This window comes from Xiphophorus hellerii, chromosome 16 (genome assembly GCF_003331165.1).
Source record: "Xiphophorus hellerii strain 12219 chromosome 16, Xiphophorus_hellerii-4.1, whole genome shotgun sequence".
Taxonomy (NCBI): Eukaryota; Metazoa; Chordata; class Actinopteri; order Cyprinodontiformes; family Poeciliidae; genus Xiphophorus; species Xiphophorus hellerii.
This window is the reverse complement of record NC_045687.1, coordinates 10,359,279-10,379,128: the sequence shown is the minus strand read 5'-3', so window position 1 is coordinate 10,379,128 and position 19,850 is coordinate 10,359,279. Positions and strand designations below refer to the sequence as shown.

The following is a 19,850-nucleotide window of genomic DNA, read 5'->3' as shown; positions in this document are numbered from 1 at the left end:
TGGTTGATTTTTTAAATTGTTTATTTACTTAGAACCTCTCTGGGGAAAAAAGCAGTTTCATTGCATGAATGAGGAAAATATTCCAAACTTTGAAAACAAACATTTTGCTTAAACAAATTTCTGCTCATTTTCTTCCTGAAAAATCTTGTAAAGTTTGCATCACGGAAGTATCAGTAACATTTAGTCGCAATAGCAGCCCCAGGCTGCCATCGGTTAAACTAGCAAAATTAGCCACTTCATTTCCCATCTGAAGGGTAAGTGTCCAATGTTTTTTTATTTATTTATACAGTAGTATGAAAAAGTTCTTGCCTCCTTCCTGTTTTCACTTTCAGTGTTTTCAGAACATGAAACAATGAAGTGTAATAAATATTCAAAATTGAAAATCAAGAAGGGGTCACTCCATTTTCCACACATCTCTCTCTCTCTATAAACATAAATATATTTGGAGCAATTTGTAATGTGTATCTTAAAACATAAAGTAGCAAAACACAAAATGACACATTTCACTAAATTACACACTTTATGGTAAGACTTTACTGCAATTTGCTGCCTTTATTTGCCCATAAAAGTCCAACACCCAGAGAAAAAAATGACCAAAAGGCATTTACAGTGCATCTCCTTGAATTAGAACACCATTAAAAAGTTGTTTGTTAAATGCTTTCAAAAAGTAAAACTAGAGTTTATATATAATCTGTCACAGATAAATGTATCTCAATTGCTTATTTTGACTCATACTGTGTGAAAACCCAAACTTCACTGCCTAAGCAAATTAAAATACAACGAATTGATGGTCACTGGAGGGTAAGCAAAAGAAGCCGGCCGTTCAATGTGCTCTATCCAAGCATATACTGTAGTGGGAAAGTTGAGTGAAAGGAAGAAGTGTGGTGGAAAAATGTGCACAAGCAACAATAATAGTGGCATTTTTGATTAACCTTTTTTTTTGACTGTTTAAGCCAGGGCATGGGGGAGATTTACTGCAGCTGGAGTCAGTGCCACACACAGACGTCTCATGGACATGAGCTACAGTTGTTGAATTTGTTGTGTTAAGCCACTCTTGAGCCATTTGAGGTCCAATGGGAAGTTTTCACACTAAGTGATGATTTGGAGAGCCGTATCATCTGCTGATGTTGGTCCACTGTTTTCTCAAGTCCACAGTCAGAGCTGCACGAATCTATATTTGACTGTTTGGATTGGATTTCCGAAACACATGAGCTCTTTTGTGGTATTCTATTTTATGGAGATGCACCTGTACACCCCTAACCTCATGGATGTGAGCAGGAATGACAGTTCTCCTCGCCAGACTCTATTACAGGATGAAGGGCAGTATGGATGAGCGGAGGGTGGGATAATCTCTAAACTCCTTTAAGTAGCTGCGATGTTTGCCTTTAGCCCACACAGTCATCTGGACGAAGGCCACGATGGTGAAGAACGCCACGGGCACACACTGGGTCATCACCGTGAAGCCAATCCAGGATCCCAGCTGTGAGTGAGAGGTTCACACACACAAATGGTTTAGTACTAACAGAGCATGTTATGCGTTTTACCAGTAGGTGGCAGCAATAGCACATATTGTTTACACAGATTAAAGCACATAGAAATATCTCATTCCTTTTCGTGTTAAAATTTGCTAACTAGCTTATTTTAAAGCACTTGATGTGAGATACCTTGTTCTTAAAATTGTTCCCCACATCTTTAACATACAACTACATAAAAAACATTTTCCACTCAATGTAAATTCTCTGAAATAAAGCATATTTCTTAAAGTGACAACTTGAAAATATTGATAAATGTAGCTCCTTACCTCATATGTGTAGTTGGGACAAGAGACTAGCCAAAAAATCCATGTGAAGGGATTTTTTGTTGGATAAGGTATTTTCTTGACTTTTGAGCCTGAAATAATGAGAAAATTTCTGATTAGTTAGGGAAAAACCAAAATAAACAGAATAAAGACATGGGTATTTATAAATACAAAAAATACAAATACAAAAAAATTATTACCTTGAACTTTTAGGTTACGAAGTGCAATGTGGATTGAAAAATTTCCTACTTGGCAGAACTTTAGTCATACAGAAATCAAATGATGAGAATAAAATAAAGCTCCAGTTCAATTGATTTAACATTTGCAGGATATCAAACCCAAAACTTACCAGGAAAATGTAAAGCCCAGAGTTCACCTGCTGCTGCCCGTAATCTAGAAGTGTTTTAAAGAGAAAATACCAACGATATCAACTCTGCTTGATTTGGAAAAGGAAATATTGCAGTGGTCAGCTCTTACAGGGTGTGGTGTAGAGTGGATGGTTGATGTAATATGCCATCCAAGCCGCAGAGCACCAGTAATAGCCACAGTTCTGGAAGAGAAAGTAAGCTTTATTTATAGAGTCCATTTCATAAAAAGACATTTTTAATAACACAATAAATGCAGACCATAAAGCCAAGAATAAAATATACCCAAATATAATAAATGAGTAAAGCTAAAACGACTCCAAAAAAAGTGATATTTTGAATTTGCTTTTAAAGAAAGACATCGCAATTGATGTGACTCTTCAAGTGAACAGGCCTGTAATGATAGAAAGAGCCATGAGTTGAGTTTGAAATGAGTCCAGGCATGAGGAGAAGACCTTTTCAAGAATAGTGTAAAGGCCAGTGATATGTGCAGCATGTGTTTCTAAAAACTGAGCACACAATCTAAACCCAGGTTCATTCAAACTGGCTGATCTCTTTTGACTTTCCAATTGTGTCAAACAAGATGGCAGCGTGTTCAAGGTGGGGCTGTTAATAATTAGCCTATCAAAGGTTTGTGGAAGAAAACCCAGAAAGTTTGACCCAAGTCATACAATTTAGAAGACAATTATCCCTGATATATACCAAATCTTTTCTCACATTTCTCACTGGGCAACTATTTGATCCCCACTTTAATACTGGGGGGAGGGAGGAAATCACAAAAAGTGACCAGAAATTGCAATTTTAAGATTGCAGAGAAAAGTAATGTCAAGGCCTACATAGGTCATAAAATTGAAAATGTAAATCTGGTCATGAGAAAACAGAAAACAAGTAAAATGGTCTGTGTCAAGCTGTAAGCTCACTTGAGCATAAAATAGCTTCACCTTAAATATGTTTCTGAGAGGCATGGTCCCATGGGAGATACGATGGACAAACAGAGTCTCCAAAACCCTCTTGATGTAGTGGAAGGAGTGACACATGCAGGCCAAGCTGCAACAGAACACACACACATATAAATACATACGTATTTGGTCATGATTTAAACTTTTAAATCAGGACTAAACATTATACTGGCACCTGAGTCAAGACTTGTCATGTTTGGGCAAAAGATTAAGACACTGGAAAAAACTAATTGAAACTTACTGTACAACCCAGTGCTTGCTGCTGGTGAAATCATACTTTGGAGAGTAAATGAAGGGAAGGCGGAAGTAGAACATTAGGTAAAGAATCAACGGACCAACACATTCGGCTAAAAATACCTGAAACGAGAAATTACAGCCAGTTTATAATATACATATAGTGCTGGCCACATTTATTGGTGCAAATGGGGAAAAATGTGTATATATTTATTTTTATTGCAGGAGCATAACACAACACTAAAGTTTTAGTCCAGTTATTCAATACGGGAAAAAAAAACATCTGCTAGAAAATAGTTAGTTCCTCTAATAATATTTAAATATAATTGAAGATTTTTTTTTATATGCTTGACTTTTTAAGCTGTTCATAATTTCCAGGAACTTCTAATTAATAATTCATATCTTTCTGTTTAAACAAGGCCTATTTCAGGTCATTAGGCTGAATGAGGACCCATATTTACTTTTCTAACAGGCACAGTGAGGGCAATAACGTGGGATATGAAAAGAATATTAAAAGTTCACTGTAGTACAAAGTAGCATTTTGGGATCACTGTGTCTGAATCACAACCACTACATAATATCAATGGTGAAAACCAGGATTTCTGGGAGCAACCTCAAAAAATGTCTTCTGCCCACTATCACAAACATAAACATGCCGTTTGCTAAAAGCTACAGGGACTTTAACAGGAATATTTTTTTTGTTTTCAGACATAAACCTCCAGATAGGTTTGAAGCGTGGAATAAGACCTTAAAGCCACAAGCCATGTCGACTTTGACATGGTCAAAGTCGAGGATCTGTAATGGGAATCTTGTTAGAGTCTATCACATAGTGACTTCTTTAAAATAGAAGAACATTATAAATCAAACTATGCTGCTAAAATGAAAATAGGTCATTGCTGAATCTTTTTGTTTGATCAAACACGTTCGACCAAATTAACACCAAAATGGTTAAAAAGATTCAAAACTCAACCTCTGTTCACAGCCATCTGACTCCCATGACTCTTACAGTAAACCTGCACAGCACTGTATGAAACTTAGTCACCAGGAAACTTTAAATACCGGATATCTGAAAGGAATGTTGGTGGTGTAAAATATCTGCCAAAAGGAGACCTAACATGTAACTGACACCAGTAAAGGCCTTGGCTTCTCCAGGAGCTCATTTTACAGTGGCACCTCAACGCAGAAGCAGTTGCCCTACTTTCTCTGAGCTGTCACATTTAATGCAAAATAATACACCTATAAGGCAAATCTTACAACATGTAACACTTATACGATCAAGCGGAGCATCTCAGCTGACAGTGAAAACAGATTCTTGATTTAGCACCTCCAGGAGGAGCCTCGGCTCAGGTTGCCTGACCGGTAGCACCTGGTGGTTTCGGCTGGGGCAAGTCGCGGTTCTCCACCCACACCGCCACCTGTGAAGGTGTCGGGGGTTGAGTTTATGTTTGGGGGGTGTGGGGGATGAAAGAACGGTGTAGGTAAGGGTGAATAATGAGGCACAGTAAAAGGCAAGTGAGAGGTCAGAGGGATAAACACCTTCGGCAGAAATGGGGCCATGAGATTATATGTCCTGCTGGAGAGGACACGCAGTGCAGGGGGCGGGAGGGAGCGTGAACGACAGCAAATCACCTCTATCTGTCACTGGAGACTGGTATTTATGCACAGGAGGTACTGAGGGTGTCGGTTTATATTTAAAGCACATGAATGTTAGGGGACTACTGAAGCGGATTCAACGCCTTGAAAAATGAGGTGAAAATCTCTCTCTTTAGGTTTTGGCTTTCAGTTATGTGCAAGACTTCAAAAGGCAGACATGACGATGAAAAAAGCTATTGAGAAACAGATTAGAAGATCTTGCATACTGGAAAAACAAATCTAATTTATCAAATTAAGTGAAGAAAAGCTCTTTTAGTCAAGCAAAAACAAGTTTAAACTTTTAGCCACATAACAATTGATTAACATTTCCCCATGAAATAGTCAAAAACATTGAGTGTATTTGTGTGGTCTTACTGTTCCCCATGTGAGCTGGGGTCCCAGGTCACTGAAATAAAAGCTGGCTGTGGTTCCCACAGGTAGCATTTGGAGAACTTCCTCGTCCCTGAGACACTTGGCCTCTAAAACAATTGATAATCAGACAATATATCATTATACTATCCCAATACTCTCTAAGCAGCGACTCTGCATACATCAGAGAACAGGATGAAAAGCATGCAGATGTACTTGAATCCAAACGCAGAGACTGTCTGGCTGGATACCACTTTGGATCTGAGAAATAAAAAACACAGTGTGGGCTTCACTCTTGGTATTCTAAATATTAACATATATATATTTTTAAATGTTTGTACACCAATTTGGCTATGAGCATAATTTCCAATAACCAACACTGTGAATGATAAACTTACATGATTTGTGAAACAAGGATTTAATATCCAAAACTGTGGCTGTTGGCTCCACCTAGAATGTGGAGATAAAGAACATGCATGCAAGATCACTGTCACACTGTGCCTTTAAAATTCAACATAAATTACACTTGTTTTATACCTGTGTGCTTTTTTCATTATCAGTTCCCCACATCATGTTTATGCAAGCAGCTTATCATGTCTGTCTATCTTCATGACATGCAGCACAGGCATGTGCTGTAGTTGGAATAGATCATTCTTCAGGGATGAAAAGGGAATTCTCACCTCCTAAATGCAACGCTTGCTCAATAGACACGTAACTGATAATGACACAGTCAGGTAACGAGTGGATTATTAGGGATTTATTTGTAAAATGACACTTGTGCTCAAATCTTTTCAATTTAATTAAAAAGATTTGACTCATAAAGATGTGTATCTGCAATAACAATCAGAATATCCCTAAACTTATTTACACTCATTAGATGTGCAACTGATAAGAACACGATCAGGTAATGAGTGGATTATTAGGGATTTATTTGTAAAATGACACATGTGCTTCATATTTTTCAATTTAATTCAAAATATCTGACCTGAAAAGATTTATACCTGCAATGAGAATCAGAATATCCCTAAACGTATTAACAACACAGAACATGAGACTCACCTTGTCCAGCAACAGCAGCTTCTCTTTAGTCTTCAAGTCCAAGATCTCCACCTCAAAGTAAACAATCCTTTTAGCCTTCTTGGGCGCTTTTGACTTTGGCTTGGGTGTAGGCTTCTTTTCAGCTTCTGCTCCATTTTGGCTTTTTGCTTCTAAGGCTAGAATATCCATGATATGATGGTGTTTGAGCCAAAACTTCGAAAGTACAGTGAAGTAAACTGTGATGTCCTAGTTACACTAAAAGTAAAAGTTCCCAGGCTTTTGTCTTGCAAAATCTTAAGATCCAAACTGAAGATATCTCAGTGCAGAAAAGACAAAAAAAAAGTCTCTTCCAGAGTTCAGAAAGGAGATGGAGTTTAAATGAAAAAGAAGAGCTGGTTTGAGACTATGAGACAGACCTGCTCAGTACCTGAACAGCAGCCTCATGGACATCCACAGTCCTTGCATGAAACAAAACGCACCGAAGACGAAACTGGAGAGCCCCAAGACATAATCCATAGCGCACCATTTGCAAGGCTAAATATAAGTTGCCCGATTCGCTCAGCACCGGCTTGGTAACCTCAGGAAGCCGTATGAAGCTCCGTTCGGTGACACATGCCAATGCGCCTTCATTAGACTTGTAAAACACATATCCTGTCTGTTTTGCTGCACACTTGGTTGCAAAATCTCCATCTGCCAACACATGGTACCCCAGTCCCCCACCCTGAGACCACCCATGGAGCTGGCAATCTCTTCTTCTGAAACTCTGGAACAAAGACAACATGTTCATCTCTGGAGCTCTGTGTTAAATCATCTCTGAAAGCTTTGTGGTGGGAGGAGAGTGGAGAAAATGCTGATTGGGAGGAGATCAGAGATATCTTTCATCACAACAGGGTCAGCGAATCAGCTCACATAGCCAGCTGCATATCTGTATACTACTCTATTTATAACAGGTTCGAGCTGTACAACCAGGCAGTAAACAACAGTAGTATCCGTTCTCGTTGAGGCTCTGATTAAAAACATTCCTGTGTCACGCTTAATGGTCGGCAAAGACTAAAAGGAGCAAGAAATCTGAAAATTGGATAAATATGATGCATTTTTGTATACTTGGTAAAGGAAAGTTGAAAATGCAGAGTGCTAACTAAAGGGGTTTTCTTGTTTTTTAAAAAAATTCTTGATTTCTGTACTCAAGCACACAAGTTTGAGTTATAGGTTGTTTTTAAATTAAAAGGAAACTTGAACACTTTCTGAGAAAAACAGCTAAATAAAAGCGGTTTCCATTGTCCTCTAAACATGAATCTAAAATTGGCCATGCACTGAGTGCAGCTGGGTAACGAGCTTTAAGGTTTTTAAATGTGTGGTTTTATGTAAAATGGACTTTTCTTTGCTTTATATAATTTTATAATGTTATTTCCTCACCAAAAACCCACCTGGAGTTTGCTTTGATTCTTTTGCACACCTTTAAGGAATCCTTGACTCTCCTGTGGCAACCACCGCACTCAGCTCCTCCAGACTAGCAGCAGCAGCAGTTAGCAAACACCTGGTGGGACTATGTGTCTGCTGAGAAGTATTTCTAAGTCCTAAACTCATAAATACAGTGGTGAAAGGGAGGAGCATTGTTGTGATAAAGTGCTAATGGTGGAGATGGTGGCTCAATTTCAAGGCGTCAAAATGCAAAGTCAACTTTCTTTACAGTAAGTCAGGTTTGACATATACAGCATTTTTATAAGACCTAAAGGTACCTCGTTACTTTTGTTGTGTTGCTGAGAAATACATAATACCGCCCCTTTAAAAATCAAGACATTTTGTTATTTTTCCAGCTTAAGAAAACTTTAAAGGGAAGAGGTCATGGTGACACATTACATTGTAAGGTAGTATGATGTCAGGGTTGTAAGACTCTGCAAATGTTAGATGTCTCTCTGCTTCAACAGACCTGAATGAAACTATGAGGTCATAGCAGGACTGGAGAATGTGACTGCAGACGGAGGAAGTAATTCAGCCATTTGATTCAGCCACACGTGTCTCACCAGAGACTCTTGTATGAACTTGCCAACAGTGAGCTTATTGTTGTGTACAGTATGAACCTATGCAAAGAACCACAAGCCACGCATTTTCTTATGTTAAACTTGAACAAGGTTGACAGGATTTTGTCGTAAGTACTTTATTGTGCTACAACATTCACACCTTGAAAACTGGGCCAAAGTTTGAGGTTTTTTCTGCATGTCATGGTGTTCACTGTTAAACTTGTATAAAATTGTGTATAACAGGACAGCTGGCGTACATAAAGTGAAAGGACACACTGGATTGCAATCTTAGCATGTACTTGACTAAATTACATAGAATAGGATATTATGAGACATTGACAAATCTATGCATTCTCAGTAAGTCTGTAGTGAGTTACATTTATCACTCTGAGGCCTGTTTGAATTCTTAGAAATATTGCATTTTCTCTGAAGCATTGCATCTACGCCCGGGAAGACAAACATCTGTTTTAAATATTTTCAGCTTGTGGATAATCACTGTAGAATATCCCTGACTGTTTGGAAAGTGCCTGACAGCGATTCCCAGATTGACGGGCAGCAACAATTGCTTCACTAAGGTCATTGCTGACGTCTGTTCTTGGCATTGTGGCAACACGCACCTCAGCTGGATGCTCAGGACGGTCAAGCTGCCAACTCTCCCGTTTGAGGTGGTCACACTTCCTGGTATTCAATCCATCAAATGCATTTGGTTGGCAGCACTGACAGATACTCTCTCCTCTTGAATTCTATGAAAAGGCTTTAGTTTTTTTTTTCTCTCTTTACTTACAGTTTCAGCTCCTTCCGTTTTGTCTAAACTTTTTTTTTTTTGCATTTTTATTCTTCTATTTTTGTCACACTTAAATGTTTCATATCATCTGGATAACCTAAGCAAGTGAAAACTTAGGTTTTCAAATGGTGAGTTCATTAACAAAGGGGAAAGCTATCCAAATGAACCTGAACCTATGAAAACAAACAAAAAAACCTGACCATAAACTCAATAAAGGCGTGTTCCACCTGTGATAATAGCAAGTGCTTTTGAAAACTATCAATTGACATTTAACATTGATGTGGAGGAATTTTGGTCTATTGTTCTTCACAAAGTTGTTTTATTTTAGACATATGAAAAAATGCCTGAGCATGAATAGCCTGTTTTAGGGCGTGATGCAGCTTCTCCAGCAGTCACCTAGTTACTGCATTAGAGGTATTCAGAAGTGGACTGGCTGGTTTCGTCGCAAACTGATCGCCTGACACACTCCTTCAGGATTTTCTTGTAGTGTGCAGAAGTTGTCTTCTACAACTTGCCATCAATTCTGGCAAGTTGTAGAAGACCTTAAGAAACAAAGCAGTCTCACACCATTGTGTTATCACTACCATATTTGACTGTTGGTATGAGGTTCTTTATTCTGAATGGTTTATGTCAGATGTAACAAGATATTCACCCTCTAAAAAGTTACAGTTTGGTATCAATGTTCCCAAAAGTTATTGGATCGATGGGCCTCAGTGTTCTTCTTGGATAACAGTAGTTCTTGCTTTCGAACTTTTTCATGGATGCCATGTTTTTTCCTATTTTGTTTTTATTATTGCATTATGAGCACCTTGACTGAGGCAAGTGAGGGCTGTGGTGCTGTAGATGCTGTACTGGGTTCTTTTGTGATATCCTGGATGATACCTGGATCTGCTCTTGAAATAATTTTGGAAACAGCGAGCTCAAGTGGCGGCAGTGGCAGTCAGCCAATCTCTCCTGGGAAAGTTCACCACTGTTCTATGTTTTCTCCATGAGGGGTGGATTATTTTCTGTGCTTCGGCTTTAAAAAACTGTTTGTAACAACAAAAAAAAAAACAAAACGTGGTTATCACTGTCAAATAATGATTTAACAAGGGATAATTACCAAGGTCAGGGATAGATTTCCTCCAGTAAAAATGTAATTCCTGATTATGCATTTTCTATTTACTCAGGTTTCAGTTTATTTTTTTTTTTTGAGGATCTGAAACAAACCTTTACGATACATTTTGACAGATATATTGTAAAAATATAATTTTAGTGAAAATTTCTTGGATATTTCTTGCAGAAGAAATCGCATAAGTTACAATTTTTGCGTTTGAGGAACGACTGTCATGTCTAATAATATTTTAATAAACAGGGTTGATTTATTTTGAAGGGCACAAAAGCGGAAACCCTCCTCGTCAGCAGACGCGTCAAATAATGTTCTGAATATACAATAAGGATTAAACAATAGATCATTGCCAAATTTCAAAACATAACATACTAGTTTCAATCGTGGGAGTTCGGTTGGTTGCCCGGTTCAGTTTTAAAAACAACGAAATCCACCGACGCACCTTTAACTAGGTCAGATGAAACCGGAAGTTGTTTGGAGGGAATCCTCTCGACCTACATTCGTCAGCTTCTTCCAGAAGTTTCTGTGCCCGGCTTCTCTTTAGCGCCGCGGCATCTCATCTCTAAGTACACTTTGTTCTTTACTTTTTTTCATAAAAAAAATCTAGATAAATAAGCGGAACCTTTGTCGTCGGCTTTTCCGCGCAAAAACGAAAGTTTTCCTCGGACTGTCACGGCCACCGGACGGTTTTTGCCCGCCGGAGGTGACACCAGCTGCGGCGTGGGAAAGCAAGTTGAGCCGCCGCACACATGACCACCTGGATGTCCCCGCTGGCTGTGCTTTCATAACGGGGGTGGGGAAAGCTGGAGCTGACCGTTCAGTGTGATGGGTAAAGATTATTACAATGTGCTGGGAATAGCCAGAGGTGCATCCGACGACGAGATCAAAAAGGCGTACAGAAAACAGGCTCTGCGCTTCCATCCGGACAAAAACAAGTCACCCGGAGCCGAAGACAAATTCAAGGAGGTTGCTGAAGCTTATGATGTCCTCAGTGACGCTAAGAAAAGAGACATTTACGATCGTTTGGGAGAAGAAGGTACCTGAACTCTCTCACACAAGTTGCATGCTGCTTTCTAGTTTTCACCACTTTACCCTAATGCTAGCATAATTCGTCCTCACATATTTTAATGCATAATTGCAATCGATGCATTATTTGCAATAGAGTGGGGTTCCCTGCATCCTTCTGCATCAGCTGTCACACTATGTAAAGGTCTGTGCACAATGGATGCAGCTGAAGAACCTGCTGGAAACCAAAGGCTCTGTCCTCTTCTCCCATTCTGCTGTCTCACATTACAGTTCTGGATTAGCAAGTAGAAAACACACAGATTTATATGTTAATGCTTAGTTTTTGTTTTTGTGGTATTGGGGCACAGATGAACATGCTTAGATTTATGGGCTGGAACCGGAGCTGGTCCGATATATAAGCGACTTTAGGGCCAGGATTATGTAACCCTCGGCTATCGAGACACTAGAGGGCGCTATTTCTTCTGTAGCTTGTTCTAAAAGCTCTACTGACATAAACAATAGTTAATTAAAGAGCTGTGGTAAAAGTATGCACCCCTTCAGCTTCTGCTTTTTTGGCATTGTTGCATTAAATTGATGTTATTTAAATAGGACAGTGCATACTAATGAGCATGCACCAGATAGCTAAATGCTAATTCGTCATTTTGACTTGCATCATTAAAACAATCAAATATCAAAGTTAAACTGAGCAAAATGTAGTTTTCACATTTTATTTCAGGTTATTTAAATCAACCAGGTACTATGTGCATATAATGAACTGCTCTAATTTAATTGTGATTAACCAATTTTTTTTTTTTAGCAAGCTGAGTTCTGTAGCCACGTCCAGACCTGGTTACTAACTTTACTGTTAGCATAAGCTATTCTGAAAGATCTCTAAGAGCAACAAATTGCCTCAATCTGAAGAAATTCAAGTACAAGTGAGAAACAAAGTCACTAACATTGCTAAGGGTTCTCTAGGGAACCATGTTATCCAAAAATAGAGAAAACGTGGAACCCAAAACAAAATAAAAACATTACAACGAATGTTTGCAAATTAACATTAGTTCCTTATAAAAACAATTAATTCGACTCGTCCACACCTTCCTGATTCCATCCAAACCGAATTGCGCTTAAAATGAACAAGTCAGACAATATGTTAGGTGAATAATAGAAAATATGAATTCGTGTTGCTGCGGGGACTCAAATTCTACCCAAGGCCTCCTGAAACTTTGCTCAGGCTCTAGCAAAACTATAATTTTTGTGCTAAGAAGCTGCATATGAGTTATTTAAATGCTGCTTTCAAATCTAAAGTGTAGATCCAACCATCACTTGATTCTATTTTCTTGATAGCTTCTTTGTCTGTCAAAATTTTAAAGAAATTAAATGAAGATTTTTGAATCATTCCGAGGCAGATCTTATTTATTTATTTTTTTGTCATTTCTTCTTTCCATTGATACTAACGTGCAAAAACTTAAGCCGGATCTTTGTTGCCTTCCTCCTGAACAGGATTAAAGGGTCCAGGAGACGGCAGAGAACACTGCGGCCCCACCTTCAACTACACCTTCAATGGAGACCCCCACGCCATATTTGCGGAGTTCTTCGGCGGCCGCAGCCCCTTCGATCACTTCTTCTCATCGTCCATCGACGGCGACATTGACGACCCTTTCTCCCCGTTCGGCATGGGAGGAATGGGCGGCTTCCAAAGGTCCTTCAAAACCCAGCCCGGTGGTCTGCACAGGCCGCACGAGAAGAGGCAGGACCCGCCCGTGGTGCACGAGTTGAACGTGAGCCTGGAGGAGGTTTTCACCGGCTGCACCAAAAAGATGAAGATTTCCCGCAAGAGAGTGAACCCCGACGGCTGCACCATGCGCAAAGAGGACAAGATTTTAACGGTTAATATCAAACGCGGGTGGAAAGAGGGGACGAAAATCACTTTCCCCAAGGAGGGCGATGAGACTCCGACCAACATTCCTGCCGACGTGGTTTTTGTGGTCAAGGACAAACCCCACCCTGTGTTCAGGAGAGACGGGTCAGATATAGTTTATCCTGCAAAAATCTCCCTCAGAGAGGTAAATAATCTGGTATATTTCCTTTGATTTATTAATAAAAGTTCAGAAAATGATCATAAATTCTTATTATTTTCCCTGTGTTTGCCACCAGGCGTTGTGCGGATGCACGGTCAAAGCGCCCACTCTGGACGGCCGCACCATCACTGTTCACTCCAGGGAAGTTGTGAAGCCCGGGATGAAGAAGCGCATCACGGGAGAGGGGCTTCCTCTGTCCAAGTGTCCCGACAAACGAGGAGACATGATCTTGGACTTCTCTGTTAAATTTCCAGAGAAACTGGGCGAAAACACACGAGACGCACTAGAGCAGATCCTCCCCATGTGACCAAAGCATCTCCATCGACACTTTTAACAACAAGCTACCATTTCCAGTCATGTTGGCGTTCTGCGTCAAGTTTCGGCCTAAATGATTCAGGATCGGGTTTTATTCCCGTTTGGGTTTCAGAACCAAATCTGGTTTGATGTGAAGAAAGAAAAATCAAATGTCTTTTAAAAAGTTTGCACGGCTGATTTTGCTTCACAGCAGACGTTTTCAAGTGATGTGCAGTCAGCTACTTAACCCGAACCTCAGGTGCATTGATGCAGGCTTGAGCGTAGCTGTACGCAAACAGAATCAACTTTGACTAAATCGCATATTTCCTATTTTGTGTCGTGGGGAAAATTCCACGACAACTCGATTGTGATCCTGTTGAACTTCAAAAGAAACAAAATAATCCACCGAAAGTCTTCTGAAGGCTTAAAATGTGAGTCGTGTGTTTGGAGTTATGATGCATGCAAACGATCCCAGTTGATTACAGACTGCTGAGCGGTGTGACACGGTGGGGAATAACAAATCCTTTCGTGCCTGGGATGAAAATGTAGGGGAAGAAAACAAATATCTTTATCAGATCAGTGAGCCTGATCGTTAAAGATGTTACTTTGCTCCATATGTACGTTGTTTGTTTTGTGCCAAACAGCCGTCTCTGTGTAATTAAATTATATGTGCATCTAATAGTGTGAATCCTGCTGTTTTGCTGATTACATAAAACATTTATTTTCTACCAAAATCACATATTTAATACATGAATTTGTTTTTGCCAGGCAGAAAGAAACTTCAGTATCATTACTTTTGTTTAATTTCTACTCTGTACACTAACCTATGTTTTGATTCCAAGCTGTTCGCTCCCTGGAAATGAGTGGTTCCACGGCTCAGACTGATCACTGGGAGATTGTTTGATGCTTGAGTGGGGAAAAAATGATTTGAGGTTACAAAGTCGGGAAATGTGTCAGTGCTGCTTTTTTCTGCTTTTCTTGGAACTTTAGGTTTCAGACACAGATGGGTGGTTTAAACTTAGAGATGTGTCATCTCTGTGATGTTTTTTGTATGCAAAAAGCCTGTTTACTTTGTTCCTCCTTTAGGGGGAAACCATAGAGCATTCATGTGTTTATGCTTTACAGTCTGTGGCTGGGGGTTCAGAATCCTTTTATTTGTAACAAGAATGATTTTATCACAGGATATTTTTTTTATCCTTTTTGATTTGACATTAAAGAAACTCTAAACCACACCTTTAGCAGTGTTTTATTTTAGTATTTTTCTCTTGTATGAGAACTACAGAGCTGAATGTTTGTTTCAGTAAATAGTGATCCGTTTAAAATTCTTTCTCAATAGCAAATATTGGCAGAAAACCTAAGGGCTGTTAGCAAAAATATTTCTTTTCTGCAATTAACTGAAGCTGAAGCTTAAATATAAGTACAGACATTTGAGAAATGCTTTACAACGTAAATTTCTCTTGAAATCTGAATGTTACACAGGACCAATAGAAATCTATATTTGAGACAGACATGTTATGTTATGACACTGCAGAATGATATTAAAACTAACAGCAACATTTATTAGATGTAGATATTTTATCATTAGATAAGAAACTGTTTAATAAAAATGTTCTGAACTTTAAACCTAAAAATAGTAATAAAATTGCACTTATTTAAAAATATCAATAAATGCTCAACGGCAGATAGATTATCAAAACTTATAAGCTGTCCTTTTTTGAAAGTTAATGTAATATTTGCGGCTTTAAATTTGTTTTATTTAGCTGAACTAAGGGCAAAAATGGCAGCAGTAGTGGCGATAGTCTGACTCGTGGCAATTAAAATGATCAACCGCTAGAGGGCAGAAAAGAATTACATAAAGGAGAAATGCAACAGGATGTGTTTTTAAAAATCATACCGTAGAAATAATCAGAATTCGTAAGCACCACTATATAAACCTTTACTTTTTTATTATTTACTTATTTAGCGTTAATTTATTCACATATCTGCCACATTCCTCTCATTTAATGACCATGTAAATCATAATCAATGAAACCATCTTTTCACATTCTAGATTATTCACTCGGTATTCGGGGGAGGAGTTGTTTTTTACGAGGTTACATGAAGGCGTCATTGTTCCACCCAGCTTGGCTGGCTCTAAGCTAATTCTACAACAACACACCGCTACTAACACACACGCTGTAATTTCCCACCAGTCTGATCGGGATAACTAAACATCGCAGCTAGAAGCGGAGCAGCGTGAAGAGCGTACTTCAATAGAATAAGGTTATTTTATGAATATTATCAGTAGGTAGGGGGTTAGTGGGCTGCTCAGCTAACAGGAAGAGCTAAAAGTCGAGCCCTGCCATGTTTTCGCTTCTCTGTTCATGTTTACCGATCGTGCTAATTAACCTCAACACTTCTTAGTAACCATATGGCGACAAGAAGCCACAGGCACCTGTTTAATTAGTGTTATTTTGCTGTTAGCTCTGTAGCTGGGTACCTGTCAAGTGTTGTGTTTTGCTTTAACTGGAAGCCAGCTAGCAGCTAGTGTTAGCCTCGTCTCATGCATTGATTGTCCAGGCTGCAGTGTGGTGTTAGATGAGAAGTAACTTCAGTATATGTAACACATTTCTTTAGATTTAACACTGAGCTTGCCTCTTATTTGTGAAGCAGCTCATGATACTAAAGCTTTTATATTGTATTTATATTGAATATTGTATTCTCCCTGGCTCTGTTTGATGTATATTAATAACTGGAGTTTTTGTTTCTCTTGTCCAGCTGATCACAGAACCCAGCTATGTGAGCTGCTCTGATGTGTGTGTTCCTACATTCATTCAGTGCCCGGCTGATACAGCTTTCAAACTGGTCTGGAGGGCTTTGACGTAAACACTGAATAAATCTGCTGCTGAGTCAGCACTCCAGGTTTATGTTGGTCTGGATTGTGGGGTAACTTCCTAGAGCGGCGTCCACAATGCCTCTGGGTCTGGGAAGAAGGAAGAAGGCGTCCCCCTTGGTGGAGAATGAGGAAGCGGAGCCCATCCGCGGTGGTCTCAACATGCCGGGCATGGAGGGCTTGGATGGAGGAGTCGCCGGGGAGGCCGCAGGGTCTGACGGCCTTCCTCCCCCACCAAACAACATGAGACCCCGGCTGATTTTTCACACCCAACTGGCTCACGGCAGCCCCACAGGCCGCATTGAGGGCTTTAGCAATGTGCGAGAGCTCTATTCCAAAATTGGAGAGGCCTTTGGCATCCCAGCATCTGAGGTCAGTCAGACTTTAAAAAATGTAAGATGTTTTGATTGGGATGCAGATTAAATGGTACAGTTTCTCTCCACAGGTTATGTTTTGCACGCTGAACACTCACAAGGTGGACATGGATAAACTTTTAGGGGGACAGATTGGACTGGAGGACTTCATTTTTGCCCACATTAAAGGCCAGAAGAAGGAAATAGAAATCTTCAAAGGAGAAGACGCTTTAGGACTGACAATCACCGACAACGGAGCAGGTTATGCTTTCATCAAGGTGAGGAAAGTTTTGAAAATCTACAAAGAAGGGCCAGAACCTGGATTGTTGTGTGTAAATATTCATACAGTATTGACAAAATGTTGTGAGCTGGATTGTTTTTACCTGAAATGTTTTAACTTTTGGTGCTTTGCAGAGGATCCGGGAGGGGAGCATCATCCACCAAATCCAGGTCATTAACGTCGGCGACATGATCGAGTCCATTAACGGCCATCGCCTCATTGGCTGTCGACACTATGAAGTTGCCAAAATGCTGAAGGAGCTTCCTAAGGGGAAAATGTTCACCATCAAGCTTGTGGAGCCCCTCAAAGCTTTTGGTAGGTTAGAGAGAATGGTGACCTAAATTATGCAGCCTCATTGTCATATTTCTTGTTCTCTACTGAATTTACTTTAAGATATCAACTGCAGCAGATAATCCTGCATGGACTTTCCTCTGCATGGACAGAGGAAGTCTGATACTGACTTCCTCTGTGGCTTTGGTTCATTATTTAACATCCTGTTACAAAACAAAAAAAAAAAAGCATCAAAATCCCGAGGTAATAAAATAGCTGCAGTATCTTCATAAAATGACCTGAAAAGACCAAAATAACTGCACTGAAGCTGAGCTAATTGTCAGAAGTGGGCATTTGGCGATTTTGTCTCACACTGCTACAAATAATAAGTTGAACAATTGGAGATTTTCAAAGATTTCACAGGTATTTCAAAACAAAACATGATTTTTGAGTTTCTAGCTCGAAGTCACATGCGTGTACTTTACGCTAAGTACATAAAATGTTTTGACACAGATATGATAGGTCAGAGGTCGTCAGGCTCCAGGTCGGGCTCGGGGGTCCAGCTCGGGACGGGCAGAGGGACCCTTCGTCTGCGCTCTAAAGGTCCCGCCACAGTGGAGGAGCTGGTGAGCTGATCACAGGAGGTTTTGGGTTGTTTGTTTACTAAATTACCTGATTATGCACATTCATTTTTGTTTTGCCAGCCTTCTGCATTTGAGGAAAAAGCGATTGAGAAGGTGGATGATTTGCTAGAGAGCTACATGGGCATCAGAGACAGCGAACTGGGTAAGAATTGGTGTCTGTAGACACAAATCCTATTTTGTGTTTCTGACCGATTAAACAACCTGTTGTCTCTCCTCAGCCGCCACTATGGTGGAGCTGGGCAAAGACAAGAAGAACCCAGACGAGTTTGCTGAAGCGTTGGATGAGACTCTGGGAGACTTCGCCTTCCCCGACGAGTTTGTTTTCGACGTCTGGGGCGCCATCGGTGACGCGAAGGTTGGACGTGTGTAACTGCAGGAGCTAACGGAGCAGAGGGCCCTGTGCGGGTGTTAACACTACCAGAACACACAGCACCACCATCATGAGTTTATTTTTATTCCAGTGTACAACACTCCTTCTATTTTTGTGCATTTCCACCCTTTTGGGAGCCAGAGCGGGCCGTCCGGTTACACGAAGGGGAAGGTGACTGCCGTGACTTTCTAAAGTGCTTTAATGTGTCTTCCAGCGTTTTTCCAGAAATGACGTCGTTGAGCACATTGCGTGACCCCCACCTCTGCCCCTCCCCCCGCCCACCGAAAACCTCCCTGCATGTTGACGTTGTAGTTGCCGGCAGCGGAATGAGCGCCGACTCTGTTGTCTGATATGGGAGAAACGAGATCTTTGATATTAAAACTACGTGTCTTTCTGCACTGCAAACCAACAGCAGAGGTGAGGATGAGCCGCACGTCGCCTCACCTGGTTAGATATTGCACTGCGTGACTTCCCCCCTGAGCTACAGTGCTGTTCTGAACCACTTGATGTTACTGTGATGGGTCAGTTTTACAAGCATGTGCTGTTACATTTCTTATTTTACATTTCTTCCTAACATCTGGTCTTATGTTAGAAATAAAATCTCTTGTTACAAAGAGGTGATAGTAAACCGTAGCTTTACACTAAAAACTTAAGCGGCTCACTGTTAGTGAAGCAGACCGGAGACTCTGCAGTGTTAAAAGGAAATCAGTGTTTACTTCCTGTTCCTCAAGGTCAAGCAGGAGGTTGGTTTGTGGACTGTGTCGACTTATTTTTTTATAGCTAGTGTTTTTATATGAGGTGATGTGATGTCTATTAAAAAAAAAAAAAGATTAAGAATTGTGTTAAAGGATGAACATTTTCACCATGTCGTCGCATCTTTATTACTAAGAGAGTTGTAACAAAGAAACAGTAATGGTTTGGAATTGCTGTACAAGAAACAAAATCTGCATTTCATCCATTTTTAAAAAATTTTTAATTTAGATATGTCGGCCTTTTTTTTTGTTAACGCTCAACTGCATGATGTTGATCCTGAATGAGATGCTGCTTCCATCGTGCAACAACACTTAATTTAAGAAAAAGAAACAAACCCTTTTGTTGTTCTAACATTTTCAGATGATCCAAATGTGAAGAGGCTATTTTGTAGTTTTGTTTCATTCCTCAGAGTTGATAATAAATCTACATGGGTGATGTAATTAACACTAATAATTATTTTGATGGCTTTGTGTTACACGGTCCATGTTCAAATACAGCGCAATAACAACACCCACGCAGCATTTTCTGTTTGGTCTTTCTTCGTGATGTTTTTGTCTTTTGCCCACTTTAGCATCTGAATTTTTTACGGGCGCTCACAGAAGCCACCTAGAAGGGTGTTT

At 39.9% G+C, this 19,850-nt stretch overlaps 3 protein-coding genes across 5 annotated transcripts; 2 read left to right on the top strand and 1 right to left on the bottom strand.

The window, feature by feature from the left end:
* Positions 1–14: 14 nt before the first annotated feature.
* On the bottom strand, positions 15–7,321 carry tecra (trans-2,3-enoyl-CoA reductase a). 3 transcript variants are annotated; one of them, XM_032587129.1, is made up of 12 exons: positions 6,417–6,529; positions 5,895–5,989; positions 5,756–5,807; positions 5,574–5,618; positions 5,364–5,467; positions 3,364–3,479; positions 3,105–3,210; positions 2,276–2,348; positions 2,148–2,191; positions 1,999–2,056; positions 1,802–1,890; positions 15–1,480 (listed from the first exon to the last, which is right to left on the bottom strand). In XM_032587129.1, exons 2-12 carry the CDS (start codon positions 5,928–5,930, stop codon positions 1,307–1,309), a joined length of 897 nt encoding a protein of 298 aa, XP_032443020.1. In that variant the 5' UTR covers positions 5,931–5,989; positions 6,417–6,529; the 3' UTR covers positions 15–1,306. The 3 variants fall into 3 exon arrangements, with proteins under 3 accessions (XP_032443020.1, XP_032443019.1, XP_032443018.1); XM_032587128.1 differs by having other exon boundaries at positions 5,895–6,072; positions 6,417–6,520; XM_032587127.1 differs by lacking the exon at positions 5,895–5,989 and having other exon boundaries at positions 6,417–7,321.
* A 3,381-nt stretch (positions 7,322–10,702) lies between these two features.
* dnajb1a (DnaJ heat shock protein family (Hsp40) member B1a) lies at positions 10,703–14,920 on the top strand. The gene is made up of 3 exons (XM_032587130.1): positions 10,703–11,344; positions 12,817–13,379; positions 13,471–14,920. Exons 1-3 carry the CDS (start codon positions 11,134–11,136, stop codon positions 13,699–13,701), a joined length of 1,005 nt encoding a protein of 334 aa, XP_032443021.1. The 5' UTR covers positions 10,703–11,133; the 3' UTR covers positions 13,702–14,920.
* An 858-nt stretch (positions 14,921–15,778) lies between these two features.
* Positions 15,779–19,676, top strand: gipc1 (GIPC PDZ domain containing family, member 1). Its single transcript, XM_032586728.1, has 7 exons — positions 15,779–15,950; positions 16,446–16,932; positions 17,006–17,191; positions 17,328–17,508; positions 17,977–18,089; positions 18,168–18,249; positions 18,326–19,676. The coding sequence occupies exons 2-7, from the start codon at positions 16,639–16,641 to the stop codon at positions 18,475–18,477; spliced, it is 1,008 nt and encodes a 335-aa protein (XP_032442619.1). The 5' UTR covers positions 15,779–15,950; positions 16,446–16,638; the 3' UTR covers positions 18,478–19,676.
* The last annotated feature ends 174 nt before the right edge of the window (positions 19,677–19,850 follow it).